The 18,415-nt window shown below is 33.5% G+C and overlaps 1 protein-coding gene across 2 annotated transcripts in view; it reads right to left on the bottom strand.

The window, feature by feature from the left end:
* The window catches only part of LOC115219635 (dipeptidyl peptidase 9), a 117,028-nt gene that overhangs the window by 46,406 nt on the left and 52,207 nt on the right, over positions 1 to 18,415 (bottom strand). For both annotated transcript variants that reach the window (XM_036509535.1, XM_029789792.2), the window contains exon 2: positions 12,683 to 13,232. In XM_036509535.1, coding sequence (XP_036365428.1) covers positions 12,683 to 13,174 — 492 coding nt within the window. In that variant the 5' untranslated portion in view covers positions 13,175 to 13,232. The remainder of the gene's footprint in view (positions 1 to 12,682; positions 13,233 to 18,415) is intronic.

Here is an 18,415-nt window from a genome sequence, read left to right as displayed (position 1 = left end):
CGGTGTTTCTAAAGAAGTTCAAGGGAGAATTATAACTAGATTCAGAGAGAGAAAAAGGAAAAGGAGATTTATAATTAAATAGTGTAATAAACAGAAATTTGATTACAAAAGAAACTACAGTTAAAAAGATGTGGAATGAGGAAGAGGCTGGTGGCATGGGAGAGGAGCTGAATTCTAAGTCACAATATGAAAAGGCTACAGAAAATTTTAATTGTAAAGAAAAACATAGAATCTAAAAGTATGGAAAAAGTGTTAAGTAGAATCCAGTCATAATACAGTGATTGAAATTAGCAATAATACGCAAATAAGGATATTCCTGTAACTATAAATAACATATAACAATATAAAAATATTATGAATGATAGTTCAGTGTTACTGGGCCAGAAGTTGCTGGCACACAAAGTTAGCAGCCGGAAAGATATGAAAGGCAGCAATTGGGGAGAAGAGCAATGGAGAAGAAAGATGAAAAAAGAGGACAGCAGTAAGAAAAAGATAAATTTTTTAAGAAAGAAAAAAAAAAAAAAAGAATTTTTAACATACACAGAATAGTGGAAATTTCTATAACCCCAGTATTTGACTGGTACTTTATTAATCTAGGAAGGATGAAAGGCTAAGTTAACCTCAGTAGGACTTGAATGCAGAATGAAAGGCCAGAGCAAATACAAGATGGAGAAGATGAGGAGGAAGCTCACATGAATTTGAGAACCTTCATGGAAGGTCACTGACTTTATGTTGCCTGATGTTTGATTGGATTTTTATCTCTGTCATAAAACACTTAGTAAGGATGTGTTAATGCAAACATAAATGTTATATATTATTTCTTTTACTTGTTTCTGTCATTGGATTGCTGCCATGCTGGGCACTGCCTTGAAGGGACTAGTCCAACAAATTGACCTCAGGGCATATTTTCTAAAGATTGATACTTATTCTACCAGTCTTTTACCAAACTGTGAAGTTACAGGGATGTAGACAAACCAACACTAGTTGTCAAGTGGTGGCGGGGGACAAATACTAAAGTCGATACACACACACACACATATATATATATAGGACAAGCTTCTTTCAATTTCCACTAACCAAAAGGATTTGTTCAGTCCAAGGCTACAGTATGCCCAAAATGTCACACAATGAGACTGAACCTGAGACCATATGACTGGAAGTAACCTTCTTACCACACAGCAATACAGCGATCACCCCCACACACACGCAATATATATATATATATATATAATATATATATATATATATATATATATATATATATATATTATTGCATGCAACAGACTAATATATGAATGAAACATGATCCCAGCCAGGAGGATGGAAAGTGATGGAATTCTACAGAAGACAAGGTCAGAAAAGCAAGCTTGTAAGAAAAAAATATAGAGGAAAGTGAGGAAAAAAGACACAATATCAACTGATTCAGAAAGAAGCTCCAGGACCAGGTATATCTAAGAGGTTTGCTAATGTTCTACACTATAAAAATCAAAGTGAGGTGATCAGAATTGTAAGGCGATCAGGTAGTGTAAATCAAGATGTTGGTGAAAAGAGTGCTTGGAATAATAGTCAAACACATGCTCTCACCAATGGTGAAATAAAAATAGCATGGAAACAATACTGCAAGTAGAATAAGTGGGGAAATGAGAGGTTACCTCAAGCAATGCCAACAGGGGGAATGACTAATGAGTTTGACAGCTGTATAGCAGAAAGGTTCATTAAGGATATGAAAGCAGGGAAAGCAATATTTCCATCAGAGATAGTTACAAAGATACTAAAAATATCAAACAAAAGATCACACACACTGATAACTCATTAATGAGATAGTGCAGGAAAGTGTTATCTGCAATGACTGGTGTGGCAGCATCACCATGAACTGTTACAAAGGTACAGAAGATACTTTGGAAGGAAGTAATTAGAGACATTAAACTGATGGGCCAAGATATGAAAGTGGCAGAAAGTTATAGCAAACCATTCAGGGTGATAACTGGCTTAAATGGAAGACATGAAACCAACTGTAACCTCTTCTTAGTGAAGCAACTGCAAGAGGAATTCTTAGCCAAAAACAAGCCACTACACCTCACATTTGTTGACTCAAGGAAAGCTTATTCCATCTGGTGGTCACAAAACAGTACTTGAACAACTTCTAAAATCTGTGCAAACCATATACAGATGTTAATAAGCAAGAGCCAGCCACAAGTTCAATAACAAATTCACTATGCAGGTAGATGTGAACCAGGTTTCATTTCTCAGGTCCTTCCTATTTTAGTTCTTCAGACAAGTTCAAGACTGGTTGTCTGTGGGAACCCCTGTCTGCTGGCAAACTAGTTCCGAGAGTTACAAGGTCAAATAATTAAAGTGAAAGTAAGATCTGGGATCAAGAGTCCTAAAGACTGAATCAATAAAGAGGAAAGTCTTAGCAGGAGTGAAAACTGAACACTACTAGCTACTGAAAAGTAGCTATTCTCAATTTTCAGAAAGTGAGTAGATAGGAACTTTATATAGTACACATAATGTGCACAATGGGTATACAAAAAGTATGATGTGCAAGCTTATGGAGAAGGATTTTGATAGTTAGTTGGCTTTATTAGCAATCAACTGAGTGCTGTGAAAATATAGTAATCAAGACATGGGATAGAAAGATTCAGATAGCTAGTACTTCTGTTTTACAACAAAGAGCTCCTTCTAAATGGAAAGTATACTGTATGATGTTTACTTATATATGAAGTGCAATACTGCATGATAGCCAAAGATAAATAATAAGTGCAGAGGGTATACAAACTGCACTATGTTGTGTTAGTAAGCATGCACAAATGTACTCAAAAACTAGGCATCATAGCTATCTCTTCTCTATATATATAAAAGGCAGTTTGTCTGTCTGTGTCTGTCAGGTTGTACCCTCACCCTGACCACGGCTTTCAACCGATTCTGATGAAACTTGACACACACATAGTCCAATGTCATAATTCAAAACTAACGCAGCGAAAATTTGGAAAAGTTCCCCCAGTTCTGAAAAAAATTGATAAATTCGACATGGGGTCGAGAATCTAAGCTTATCATATGCAACACATTTTCCATTGTAGTTTTCGCAAATTGCAATCAATTTTCACCCAACTCATGGTGAAGCTTAATGTTACCCTAAGGAACTTAATTCTGACATTAGTTTTCCATGCAATACCTTACCATAAGAAAAAAATCGATAAAATCATACCATTTTGGGAAATCGCGCTCAAGTTCAAGATGACATATTTTCAACAATATCTTTAACAAACTGGCAGGAATTTTTTTTGAAATTCACAGTGAGCATCATGTCTGCTCCAAGGAGCTATATGGCCCTTTTGATTCCAATAGGATATGTTATTACTGGAAAAAAATTGGTTAATTACATCATGTGTGGTACACATAGCAAACCGATTTTTCTGCGATATTTTTTGAAAGTTCACATAGATTTTCCCTACACCGATGTTGGACATCAAGTTTGCATTAAATGTCAAACTAACGACCTTTTGTCAATGCAGTTAACAAGTATTGGGAGAAATCGACAAAACCATATCACTTTGAGACCGACCATGCGAACCCTACAAAACTGACTTTTGTTAAATAGTTGGCGGATTTCAGGCGATTTAGTCGATTTTTGCCGCTTTTATCATAAAGGTTACTAGAAAGACGTTGCAACCTACACATGCGCCTTCATTCCCTAGAGGGAAAGGACTAGATCGGGATTAGTCGTTGCCTACTAGAGGCTCCCGAGCCCCCTTTCGCTAGACTTAAGTTAGGATTAGGTAGGGCTTAGCTGTGGTCCGAACCCAACTTGGGTTCGGGGAGGCGGTGTCGAAAGGGCCGGCATGTGCAACCTTATCACCTCTGCCTGTCAAACTCCCAACCCATGTGTTCCCATCACAACACTGATCCCGCAGAACTGGGTTGGGTGTGCTAAACAAAACCAGAAAATGCACTTTGACTGTCATATATTTTCTTCATGCATGCAAGAAGAAAATGCCTTAATGCTTTTGAATGTCTTAATGCTTTTAGGCTTCATTTTACAAAATAACGGTTCAATGAGTACAAAAAAGGGTAAAAAGGTAAAGGGCATTGCTTATCGACAAAGTTTCTTACATACCCGGGCAATGCCGGGCTATGCTGCTAGTCTGTTATAAGGTGCAGAAGAGAATACCATGATGTTACAGACATATAGTGTATATGAAGATAGTTCATTTACAATATGTTAAATTATATAAGCTGAAGGAACCTGCAGAAGAGGATAATAATAGATGACATGGGCAGAGTTAATGAGAACTAAAATCAGGTAGCTGGGCTTCAGAAAGATAACATGTATAATGCATGCCAGCATGGAAAAGTGGTCATAAAAATTATCTGGATGATGACATATTTGTAGATCCATCCAATCTATGCGGTCATAAAAAAAAAAAAGGAAATGAATATAAAAAGGAAACAGCAGGAGGTTGAGAAACTATGAAAATTTTCTAGTTCATTGCTAAAAAATATAAAAAGTGATAGGAAGGGAGTAAACTTGTTACCTGGCCATGACCCAAACAGAACACAAATTGCATGATGACTGATGACAAGTCATTTTTGTATTTTTATTGTTTTAATATTTGTCAGTTGAGTTTGCTAATCTTTTGTGTAAAATAAATACTTTCCTTTCGGCTGTGCCTATTAAAAAATAAACTTGAAAGAAACCCATAAACTAACCTGTTTTTAAGACTAACTGTAGCAATCTATTTCTGTCTACTTATTTATGTCAGTTTTACTAAATATGCCGCTTTAATCTCAGCATTCAGAGTACTAAGTCAACTAACACTTAAAAATTTGAGGACATTATCAGTGTGACAGAAATAACACTTCATGACTTAAGTTTGTTAAACGACAAGGCTTTAATACGTAATTCACATACAGTAGTCACATACATCATTTTTTTAAATAATGAAAAAACATTGCAATAGGATTAAAAAGAACTATTGTAATTATATTGCTAAAATTTCTTCAAAAATTAGTGATTTATAAAGCCAGCATCCAAAGAAACAAAGCAGTAATGTGCAACAAGCAAATCTTTTAATGAAGTTAGTAAATTTAAACCCAAGTTTGTTTGTCATAAAGAAGTGCAGGCTTTAACTTTTTGAGCAACATCCTTGTTTGTAAAGAGAAATTTGAAGTGTTTAGATTAGCACTGAGTAAATAGTCTTTACGCTATCACCAAATAAATAGATTTGCTCAGTGCTATCCTAAACACTTAAAATCTTTCTCTCTGAAGACAGGCTTTGCTTGAAACACTAGACCTCATGTCTCCTCCATGGTGTGTAATTTGCATCAATTGGATTTATGATATATTGTTATCACAACCTTTTCTAATCTAATAAGATTTTTTTGCCTTTTTTTTTTTAAATGAATAGAGGAACTTCTAAACATTTTTATTTACTTCTGAGGCCTGTTTTGCCTTTCATCCTGCCAAGGTCAATAAAGATAATAGTCAAATACTGATGGAGGCCATTACTTGACTGCTTCCTGCCACAAAATTTCTAGTTTTTCTTTTCAATTCTCTAAAATATTTACAATTATTAATGACATTTGACTGAACAAAAAAAAAGTCATGCATACTATTTAATGAGTGACAAAGTATTGAGTTTTAGCTTCATGACCTTTAAGTCAAAGCTTTTATAGTCTACTTCAGGTATAGTGCTGTATTGAACAGAGTAAATTATTCAATAGGCATTTTTTTTTTTTTAAAGATAGATGTTATAATTTCTTCAATTATTACCCCTTTAACATTCAGATGACTGTGTCAAATGTAATGCTTATTTATTCATACTTTTTTAATTCATTATGCATTATCTTGTAGCTTCGAGATTTTGATGATGTGATTAATTTTTTAGAATGATATTGTATGGTAGATGTGAGAGGCGGGATCTGGCTCGTTCGAACATAAAACGAGTAGAATATTTTGGTCATATCTGGCCAGTTTAAATACTAAAGGGTTAAAACACTGTCAAATTTTATCTATGGAATATAGAAGAAATCTTTTTGAAAGTGAAGGAAAGCAAAAATTTTAAATTTGTGAAGTACTAGGCACAGGCATGACTGTGTAGTAAGAAATCTGCTTCCCAACCACATGATTCCAGGTTCAGTCTTGGACAAGTGTCTTCTACTATAGCTCTGGGTCAGCCAAAACTTTATGAGTGGATTTGGTAGATGGAAACTGAAAAGCAGCCTGTTAGTTGTGTGTGTGTGTGCCACCACTGCTTGAGAACCAGTGCTGGTTTGTTTATGGCCCCATAACTTAGCAGTTTAGTAAAAAGAGATTGATAGAATAAGTACCAGGCTCGGAAAAAAAAAAGTATTGAAGTTGGTTTGTTTAACTATAAACCCTTTGAGGCAGTGCCCCAGTATAGCTACAGTCAAACGAGTGAAAAAAGGTAAAAGATTAACGTAGATAGATACATACCTGCAAAGTTGTAAACACTATCTAAATAAACTATGTAAAGTCATTTAAAAAAAAAAAAACTTTAATTAATGTATATCCTATGGACAACAAAACTAAAGATTAAAAAACACTCCAGTAATAAAGTTATAAGAATTGGAAATTACCAAAGGACAAATGTCAGAACAAGTTGAAACAAGATCATTTTACAAACTTATTAATAAACATGGATATGTAGTTAACTAGTAGAGACTAAATTTTTTTTCCGGTATTAAGTTTAAATAGGTTATCTATAGTTTACAAAAGTTAATTAACTTCGCAATTAGCTATATATTAACAAAATGAAATTTGGATATTTAATATTATAATGACCATAAGCCAAGCTAATATCTATGTGCCAATGGTACATTAACAACTAATAAAAACCTTAAATTTACTACACTAAGCTGCATACATTTACTGTGACCAATAAACATATGGTTTGCATCTGATGAATTTATAACTGGTAATTTATTTTATCAGTTTTTCATAATGTACAATAACAAAAGTGTGAAAACAAGATTCAATAACAAAATATATACAATTGTGTATGTGAGTATATACAAGCAGCTAACAGAGTATCTTCTTGAGCACTTGATTTTCTCTCTATTATTACGTATTGTTTCCACTGTATACATTGCAAGCTTTAATATTTTAGTAATGTGGCTAATTTTTTCTCACACATCAATCCTTTTTAAGACCATAAAGTTTAATAACCAGTGTGACTCTTTTAGTGTTCCTTTTCATGTTATGACCTTCAGTTCCACTTCATAGCTTCTTTCCAGACAACTTGAATTGCACATAAATCCAACACTGATCAACAATTATTCATAATAAATATGTAATAAAAAAAAACCAGCACGAAGAAAGAGCAAAAAAAATTGCCTTATTCTTATGAATGTAAGGCTCAAAATGAGAAGACAGAAGGGTAAAGGAGTGAGATGAGAGGAAGAACTATGTGATTACAGTTAGTTAAGGGGTTATCAGTTTCATGGGCATATACCCCTTGCAATTCTGACTTGAGCCATAAAACCTTTACATTCTATTCACACATGCCATACACCAATGTGACATACAAAATATGTAGCTACAGACATTGTCATCATACTGATACTATTGTTGTTGCTAATAGGTTATTCAAAAGTTGGTGGTAGTGGTGGTTGTATTAATTTTTGTATTGGTGATGTGGTGTTGGTGGGGGCATTGTTGGTGGTGGCAGTGGTGATATTGTTCTTCTTAATTATAATGTTATTTCTGTTTAGTTTCAAGTCAATCTGAATTGACCTAAGATCAAAGACATTTCATTCAACATTTAAAATACACTCAAGTATCACATTATCTCATGTATCTTATTTCAGATGGAGTTATTTGTCTTGTTCATGCTCTTGGTGGTGGTGGTCATTAAGGAGTCAGTGGGTCAGAAATAGTCGGTTGTATAGTACTGATGTTGGTGAAGGTTGATTAATAAAGAGATAGATACACAAACACACAAATATTCAAACTGAAAAATTCCACCTCATACCCCATAAATGTTTATAGTGACACATATACAAACATTTACATACATATGCATGCATCATGATTACAGTTTTCCAAATTGTTAACTACTTTGATCTTAGTTAAAATGCCAAGAAGTGACCTTTTGACTAAGAACAGAGTGTAGTTTTTAAACTTTTTGAATTTATGTGAATTTCAATAATAATGCAATTACAGACCATATCCTAAAATTAGTGATCATACTTTACAATTTCCATAAGCACAAAATCCCATAAACTGAGATGGTCATAGCACAGGATATGCCTGTACATGTGTGGGTGTGTATATTGTAGTTAAACTAAACTTTGAACAGATTTTGTTCATTATTCAAACAAGAACAATATTTTGAATTTTTGATAATTTTCATAATATTCTTTTCCCCCAGTTTTTACTGTAATAACACTTTCAGGAGTGAATTTTCAGAACAGTGTTACATAAATAATTTAATGGAAGAAGGAAGAGGCTACAGAATTTTTTACTAGCTTTAACCAATGGATTGTGGCCATGCCACGATATTACCAGTGAGTTTTTAAAATCTATTACATCAACCCCAGCACATTGTCCAGGACTTATTTCCTCGTTCTCATAAGATACAAAATGTGAAGACAAAATATAAGGAATATTTCAGTCAAACATTAATATTGCAGGGTATTTCTCTCGAAATATATTGGTTCTCACTCCAAAAGAAGGTGCATGTATGTGTGACAACCCTCTGCAGTTCCCATCAAGAAAATTTCACTCAAATGCTCCAACAAACACTATCTTACTCACATTAGCATGGAAATACAATGACTGACTAATCAATATACTAGATTTACCAATCTGAGACTAAGAAAGACAGTTGCATAAAGTACTGTACAATGAGATTGAACCTACACCCATGTAGTTGCTAAGCATGCAGCTGTGTCTGCACCTATATACAAAAGATGTATAACAAATTAAATAATTAAAAATAAGACTTTAACCTCTCAGCATTCAGATTATTCTGTCAAATGTAATACTTATTTTATTCATTTTGTTTTGAATTAATCATGCATTATCTCTGGGAGAATGACACTGTAAGGTAGGTGTGAGTGCCTGGATTTGGCTGGTTTGAAGATAAAACAGGTAGAATATTAGTGCTAGATACGGCCAGTTTAAATGCTCAAGAGTTAAAGAAACATTTTCAATTTAAACTAACAGCTACATATCGCTTAATGCAGCAACATGCACAAAAAAAAATCACAATGAGGATAAGGCTGGACAAACAACAGCCACTGTGTTGTACACATAGACAAAACACAACACTGCTTGCCTCATTTTGCCTGACTGACAAAGACAGATTTCTACTTCACAGTTGAATGATTAGTAATAGAAAGGGTAGGAAGCAGTAGAAAACAATTGCTCCAACAAAATCCATCCCACCCACTCTAGCATGGAAATAGATGAAAAGAAACTAGAGGGATGGTTGTGAAACAGTCAAGACATTCAAATTTAGAAGATGAAAAATACAAAGGCTAACAAATCAATACTCTGGATTTGTAAGAATGTTCCAGAGATATGAGATTAAGAATGGTTTAATAAACTTATTTTAGCTACCACCCAGAATAGAATGATCAGTAATTAGTAGTAAGATAGCATTTTAAAGAAATATTCTGTTTCATCAAGCATTAACGACAATTCTATGTTAGTACTAGTTGAATAAATCCATATCAGATATTACTTTATATAGACAATATTTGTAATGTGGTAAAACTACCCTAGTCTAAATAATGGCTAAGCATAAACACAAAGCCAAGTTCTTAAGGAAGATGCATGGTTATCTTACTAGTATTTATATTGTTTCTCAGAAGAAATAAAAGGCAAAATTAACCAAGGTGAAATCTCTAAACTACTAGAGATGAAACTGAATACTGTAACATATTTAAGATGTTGCTTTAATTTTTCAGTTATCTCTCCCAAAAGAGAAATTTCATACCAGAGAAATTTTCTTAGTATCAACAATCTATTGGAAAAAACAGGTATTAAATACCTATTTCTTTATTACCCATAAGGGGCTAAACATAGAGGGGACAAACAAGGACAGACATAGGTATTATGTCGATTACATCGACCCCAGTGCGTAACTGGTACTTAATTTATCAACCCCGAAAGGATGAAAGGCAAAGTCGACCTCGGCGGAATTTGAACTCACAACGTAACGCCAGACGAAGTACCGCAAAGCATTTCGCCCGGTGTGCTAACGCTTCTGCTACCTCACCACATTTGTTTGTATAAGCAGTTAAAATGTCACAACTTTCATGGGTTCTACGCACTTTAGAATATGAAGCATGCAATATATAGGCAACTGGGAATAATTGATTTTATAACATAATTTTGTTTATCTTCATAGATTTTTCAGAGCCAGAATGAAAAGTCCAAGGAGACATGTAAAACCATGTTACATACCATAATTCATTAAAAAAAATGAAATAAAAAAACAATTTAAAATTTATATAATTTGTTAAAGCATTTTGATTTTTTTACAATATGACAGAAATCTATTATAATATGATTGATTTAAAAGAAAAAATTAATTCATACAAAGATTGTAAACTATTAAAAAAAAAATTCAAATCAAAATAATTAATCATTGAACAAAGCTTTAGTTGAATAGAAGTATCACTAGTAGATAAACCTAAAGCAAAAAAAAAAAAAATTGCTAACAGTGCATAGTAAACAGGATAAACAAAAATCCGATATGGTACAAAGTGTGTAGTCAGTATTTGTGACTTGACTATCTATATTATGTAGTTATATCACTGATAGTTTGATAAAGTTTACTTTGCTCTTAAATACTGAAAGGATAAACCGATATAGATAGAATGAAGTAAGCAGAAAAAGAGACCAACCAACATAAGAACAGGAATTTGAAGCACTTTTATCAACACATGAATTTACACTTACGAGTAGTTTGGATTTTAGGAAGTTCTATCATCATCGTCATTATTTAACGCCCACTTTCCATGCTAACATGGGTTGGACGATTTAGATAAAAAAGCAAATGCAAATAAGATGCTGGCATGGATGTTGTTAAATTTGCTTTCCATCTACATGCTTCCTGATTCAGTGTCCCACTACAACACATCTTGGGCAAACATTTTCCATTATATCACTGTGTTGACCATTGACCAGAGCCTTGTGAATGGATTTGGTAGATAGAAGCTCATCAGGTGTGTGTGTGTGTGTGTGTGTGTGTGTATGCATGTGCACACGAGTGTCTTGGTCTCCTTGTCTTGACATCAAACAATAGTTATAAATGAGCATCAACATCATACAAGCACTGTCCCTCATTTTCAATCTTCCATGGAAACATGTTTGGTTACAGAGAAGCAGAACTTGCTTGGAAACTAGTGATGGTTGGAAAAATTAAGGGCATTTGGTCAAAAAAAAATCTACTTCAATGAATTCCATCTGACCCATGCAAACATGGAATAATAGATGCTAAAATGATAATGATGTTGTAAAGACTCAAAATGACTGGTGATAATCATAAGTTAATAATCATGTTATAATATATATTATACTATAAAACAGAGGACAATATTCTATAAAATCCATGCCAGACATATGTTAACATAGAAACATGAATATAAAAATATTGATAAAGAAAGTATAACATACAAATACTCATGATTATGTCAAAAGAAATATGCCATTTCAAATATTTTCTAACTATAATCTAGGCAAAGAAGTTATTGTTGGGAATGGAAACAATGACTAAGTGGTAATGTCAAAAATTCTGAGATGAATATTAAGGGAACTATTATTAGGAACAAAAAGCTTCCTTCAATACAGAAAATGTCAATGTGTGACACAGATATCAGAAATATGATTCTGTGAAGTTATCAAATTATGGCAACAAAGCTATAAGATGTACAAAAGTTAGGGAAGAATAGACTGAACATATGATACCACGTAGAGATGTTACACATGAAGAGCTTTATGTAATACTGACAAAATACAGACAAGTAACATGAGAATGGTTGATACAGCTCATCAATCAAGGTTTAGAATCTAGAGCTTGACCTGCCAAAATAGATATTTTATTAAGAGTAGGACAGTAGATTTAACAGTTTGATCAAGATAAATCATATTACGAAAAGGGCAATATTTTAGAGAATATTTTTTATTAGTACTGTAGCAAGTGGCAGACTGGGTCTAAAATTATTGGTTGCCAGGAGACTAAGGGGGCCCACCAACAACTACAATGTTATCATTTGTTTGTTTTTTTTTGTTGTTTTTTGTTAAAAGTATTCTTTTCAACAGTCTGCAAACACAGCCAGGCTGAAATAATTAATGCATTCTTCCAGGAGTGAATAAAAAATTCTCAAACTTGAGGGATGAGCCCTTAGATACGAATATGGGCCCCCATATATGGATTCTAATGGCGCAGAGGCCCACTTGCCATCAGACAAGCTGGCAACCTGGTCAGTCCACCACCAACTGTAACTGCTGATGGTGTTGATAGTGGTAAAGATGAAAATTATGATTATGATGATATACACATGCTTCTCTTCACAAAAATAATACAAAATACAAAAATAATGTTGATACAAAATAATCATAAAAATAGAAAGCAACCATCAGAAAGAAGTATCTAAACCAAAAACACAGATATATATAAAGAATTTTATGATAAAACAAAATACTTACATTGATGTCATCATCTTTGCAAAAAAACATACTATTGTGAGCAGGAAACACAAATTTGCCTTCCTTTTCAACAAAGTCAAAATAAGTGATACCAACAACACCAAGCCTTTTCCGTTCTCGCAGTAGCTGTTCTTGTTTGGACATATGTCCTGAGAGAGGCATCATCTGGAATGGATGTAGAAGTTGCTTCCATGTCAAGTAAGGAACTGGTTCTACAGATTCTTCAGGAATGTCAACATAAAGAAAGGTGTTCTCACGACTTTTTGCAGGTACTCCAAGAAAATACAATCGAGTTAGAGTACCAGTATCAGTGTGAATTTTCCGGAATACAAACTGTGATGGCACACTACTGGCAAGGCTAGTGATAACTTTACGTGTATCTCGGACAGCTTTGCGCAATTCCAACCACGATTTCTTGCCAGATTTTGTTGGCTCAGGAGCAGGAGAATTGCACATCATGTGGAAAGGGTCTGCTAATAGTTCTGAAGCCATGCTGTAACCCACTCACATAGGAGGGGAGAAGGAAACCCAACCTGCAGCAGCAGCAAAACTGAAATATAAATGAATGTTTCAAGTTAGTAAATTTAGCTTGTATGAATACAATGTATAAACAACTAAACACATTTTAATTGGTAGGCTAGAGATGATATCTATCAGCATAAACCAAATGGTAAATATAAACAAAAGTAGCCTTATTTGGTGAACCATGAGAAACAGAGACTGATGTGTGAGGTGGTAATTTCCATTGGGGAGAAAAGAAATACTTTCTCACTCCTTAGTGAGAGTACTTCCCAAAATGTTATACTCTACTTCTGTTCAAAGTACATCAATCAATATATATTTCTTTTAAAAACAATAAATAGGAGGAAACTTCTAAATGGTCGTTTGACTCAAGGAAATGTTAACCTTAAGCAACTCAGGTAAAATTGGAAGTAGTAAATATATATTATAGATTTTGTTTATTTCATTGAACAAATATTAAAAACTCTACATTTCTCTCTATGGTCCTGAAAGAGATTCTAGTTATAGCAAAAATAGTTTCCATCTGCTTTAATGTCCCAAACTATTTTCCAAAACTTAAACTACAAAAGTAGGTTTTGCATGTACAAAAATCTAATTTAAACCTATAGAATACAGGTGCCTATATTATTGGGTTAAAGGAGTGAGAAAGGAGGTGAATTTCAAAGGGACTTCAAAAAAATGAACAAATTCAACTAAATACTGTTACTACTAAAAAAAAAAACAGTCTCATTTATAAAATACTAGCATTATGACCCGTCGTTGCCGGGTCATAGTGCTAGTGCATGTATATATGTGTATATATATATGTGTACATATTACATGTACATCTATATATATACAGCTACACATAAAATACAAAGTTATATCTTGATATCACTAGTGATAACAATACTCAAAATATATAACAGACTGGAATTGTAGGCTCGTCTCTTGCAATTTTGATCAATTGTATCTTGTCCTCCCTCTTGTATAGAAGTGTGGCTACAGTCCAGCCTACCTCTACTTCTTGGGGGACATTTTTAATTTTCCGGGACGTCCTATGTCCCAGATATAAAGGTAAAAATGAAATATTTCCACTTTGCAAGGTTCGAGTTGAGTACTCCCTTGCACGCTCCGTTGACTCGAACGTTGCTTCTACTGTGGCGAATTTATCGCCTCTGGTTAGATACTTGATATCTTTCATAGTCGCACCAAGACACTTTTCAATGGTGCTTTCCTCCAGGTGTTCAAATCTTTTTTTTTTTCTCTACATTGTATACTTTATAGACAATAGTCTTTTCTTTAATTTAATTTTTTATTTCGTTTGGTGGTGTTATCCTAGATTCACCGTCTTTGTCGGTGATCAATCCGAAATAGGTTTGTATTTCTTCCATTTTAATTTTAATGAGTTCGCGCCCACCAACGGCTGCAGCGAAATTCATTTTTGGACTTTCTTCTATCGAAGGCATTTTAACAAAAATGCTTCCGTATAAACGGTGAAAATATTGTCAATTTCCCCAAACAGGGACACAATTCAATTTTTAAACAATAACCAAAGCTCCTTCTCCCAAAGGGGGAGGGTTACGTTTTACAATTATTTAACAAATGCAACACAACAACGTTTTCCTTTCAAGGAACCAACAAACGTGATAACAATAGTTAAACAGTAATAATAACAACAAACCTTACGGTGAATCAAAAAGCAGTACGCAGTTGAAGCTATAGTCCTTTATGTATAAGAAATAAACCAACAGCAGTACTCAGTAGAAGCGGCTGTTCAAGAAAACAGACATTACATACAGCCAAACTTCATATAGATACGTAATGCTAGCTAATTAGCAGATAATCTAATGTAAAAGCCTTGGTAAAAGGTATGTGCACAGCTCCATCTGGACTATTCCATTTCTGCACACTAATTTTATTTTTAATTTATTCCCATTCATGTGAAACCATTTATTCAAGTTCAAGTCATTGATGCAATTTTATACCAATTGCTATTTTTACTTTTGTTATGTTACAATTTAATTATATTATACTTTAGTTTGATTTTAATTATTACTTACTACATATAATTCAATTGTTATTATTATCTCTAATTTTTATTGTTAAAGTGAAAGTATCTGACATAAAATAGAGAATGTTTTTGTTTCACTTTTAACACGTAATACTGAAATAGTGGAGAAGATATGATATTGCTATGGGCTCGCCCTAGGCAAGTTGAACATTTTTTTTTGCCCATGAAACTACATGGACCCTAAGTAAGGCAAGTGTAAAATTTGAATGAAATTGGTTGTGTAGTTCTCAAGTTTTAGGGAAACACACAGACAGACACACACATTCTCAGTTTTATATATAGAGAGATGAATAAGCTGTGTTGAGAACCATAAAATAAAAGTAAAATACTAAAAAGCTATGTCTATATAACCTAGTTATAATTTTGAATGAAAAAAAACAAAAGCATGATAAAACATAACCCAATTTCTTCATCTTTATAAGACGTAGACTTTGATCCTCTATAAGAAAAATAAACAAATCAATATATACCATATGACAAATCATGAAAAACAATGTGTATCAAACCTATAATTTCTTAAAATGAGAATTTTCTGATAAAACTGGTAAAAGGTCATTAAAAAACATGGATATTTGAATGAAAATGAGCTTTACAACTTCCTTCCAAAAATCTCAAATTATTTTTTTTTTATATAAATTCATTATTTGAGAAGAAGCAATGCTTACATTCTCTTTAACTCCTTTGATACCAACCCAGTTGAAACTGCCTCTGTAATACAAATGTCTTGTTTTCATAAGTTTTTAATTAAAATCTTTCACCAAACCTTTGTCATAATTTATGCTCCTAACACTAGCTTAATGATAACTAAGTTATTTTACTAAATTCTTTGTTATATTTAAAATTAATTGAAAGAAACAGAGCATCTCAAAATAAATACGGTAACAAAAGGATTAACTTCTTGTAGTTTATTAATAGGAATAACAAAGAAGTTTAGTGTGAACAATACTTAAATGGAAAGAGAATGTAGGCAGAAAAAAGAGTTCCAAATAATGCTCATTCATTTCAAAAGATGATGGCATAGGATGCTGAGTAAAGGTGATAGAACGGGGTGAGTCAGATGCACTGATATCTAGTTTTTCAGTGAAAGGCAAGTGAAATAATTCATCTTACTTAAAAACAGTGCAAAGCTTAATGCTGGATTCTTGCCATTAACAATATAACCATCATAAACTAGCAATTTGTTCTTTAATAAATGAAACCAAAATAATTCACAAATACAATGAACACTGCTAAAAATGTAAATAGGACCACTTTGTCATGAACTTTTTAAACCAACAGAAAAAATTCTATTGTATGTCCAACGTCTTTATCAGGTAAAGAATTTAAAACTAATAGTTGCATCCTCATCTCAGATTTACTTGTTTGTGCATATGCCATATACAAAAAGTGGTGCAAAGTTTATATAACAAATGTAAGACCTTGTGATTGTTTAATTCTCGCGTGCAAATGTAACAATGTTTCACAGGAGAGCAGGTGTTTATGTATTACATTTAGCAGCAGATGGTGCTTAAAATATGACACCAAATAGCTGAAGCACTTTAAATTTTTCATCCACTGGTACACATACACACATTATACATGTGTGAATGAGTATGTTTACATTTTAAACAGCTAAACATGCAACAGAAAGAATGAAACTGAGAGAATTGATGAAACATAAACCCAGATCTTGTTAATGTCAGAGTAATTAAGAACAGGTTTTCACAATTTTATTCTCAATTATATCTGTGCTCATACATGTGGTTTCTTTATTTAAAGAATGTAAATATAAGTGCAGGTGAGACTGTGGTAAGAAACTTGCTTCCCAACCACATATTTCTGGGTTCAGTCCCTCTGCATGGCACTTTTAGGCAAGTGTTTTCTGCTATAGCCTTGGACCAACCAAAGACTTGTGAGTGGATTTGGTAGGTGGAAACTTGAAAGAAACCCATTGTGTGTGTGTGTGTGTGTGTGTGTGTGTACATATATGTGTATATTTGTGTGTGTTTGTCCCCCACCATCACTTGACAACTGATGTTGGTGTATTTACAGCCCCTTAATTTAGCAATTCGGCAAAAGAAACTGATAGAATAAGTACTAGGCTTGCAAAGAATAAGTCCTGGTGTCAGTTTCTTCAACCAAAAAACCCCTAAAAGGAAATGCTCCAGCATGGCCACAGTCAAATGAGTGAAACAAGTAAAGGAATAAAAGAACATATTTGGTGCCCAATCCTAGTGTAATCAACAACACACACATATCAATGTTCTTTAATTTCTAATCAGAAATTAAAGAGCAGTCCTATCTATGATCAAAAGCTTTCCAGATGTAATCCCCATCCTGTCATATTTTCACAACTAGTGTACCCCAAACTATATCATTTAACATGTCCTTAGCAGAGTATGATTTGAGGGAGATTTGATTGCTATTTCTAGCAGGTTAAGCAAGCTTGTAGAAGTTCCCTAATTGACTTGTTATACAGCTTTCTGTTACTATTAGCATATTTGTAAGAGAAACAGGCAAATCCTGATGAGTTATAAATGCACTGAAATTAGTTAGGGTGATACTAATTCCAAGTCTTGTGGTTTAACTATGGGTCCTAATTTCACAGTAGGACTTAAATATATCTTTGTTAAATATATGGGTTTGACTCCATATTCATATTTACTCATGTGTCATTATTTGAATCCATATGTACAGGTATTCAAAGAACAACAAGCATTTTAACATCCTTTTCCATACTAAAGCAAGGGTTAGTCTTGCAAGTCCAATAACTGTCAAAACCATTTGCCCTGCCATCATCTACATCTTCCCTCATCAACCTGCTTACATTTCTTCTGCCATCATCATTAACCATGTCTTTCTCAGTTTCTATCTTCCTCTTCAACTTCCTTCCATATTAATTTCCCTCACTCCTCTCACCTAGTCACTTTCATCCTTCCTCAGGACATGACCCAACTATTTCTCTTCACAACATCCATCATTGGCTCTATTCCTATCATTCTCCACTATTCTGTGTTTTCCTCTCTCTTGATGATATTCCATTCATTCACTAAACCACTGGTTCTCAACCATTTTTTATCTATGACCTCTTTAATTACCATTTTATTCTGGGGGACCCCCATAGTCATTCAATGGTTAAAAACTAGTTTCATGAATACTTCTAAAATTCCTATTTTGTT

The sequence above is a fragment of the Octopus sinensis genome, linkage group LG15 (assembly GCF_006345805.1).
Source record: "Octopus sinensis linkage group LG15, ASM634580v1, whole genome shotgun sequence".
Classification (NCBI taxonomy): Eukaryota; Metazoa; Mollusca; class Cephalopoda; order Octopoda; family Octopodidae; genus Octopus; species Octopus sinensis.
Note: the sequence above shows the minus strand (reverse complement) of the source record. Positions and strands in the feature narration are given on the sequence as shown.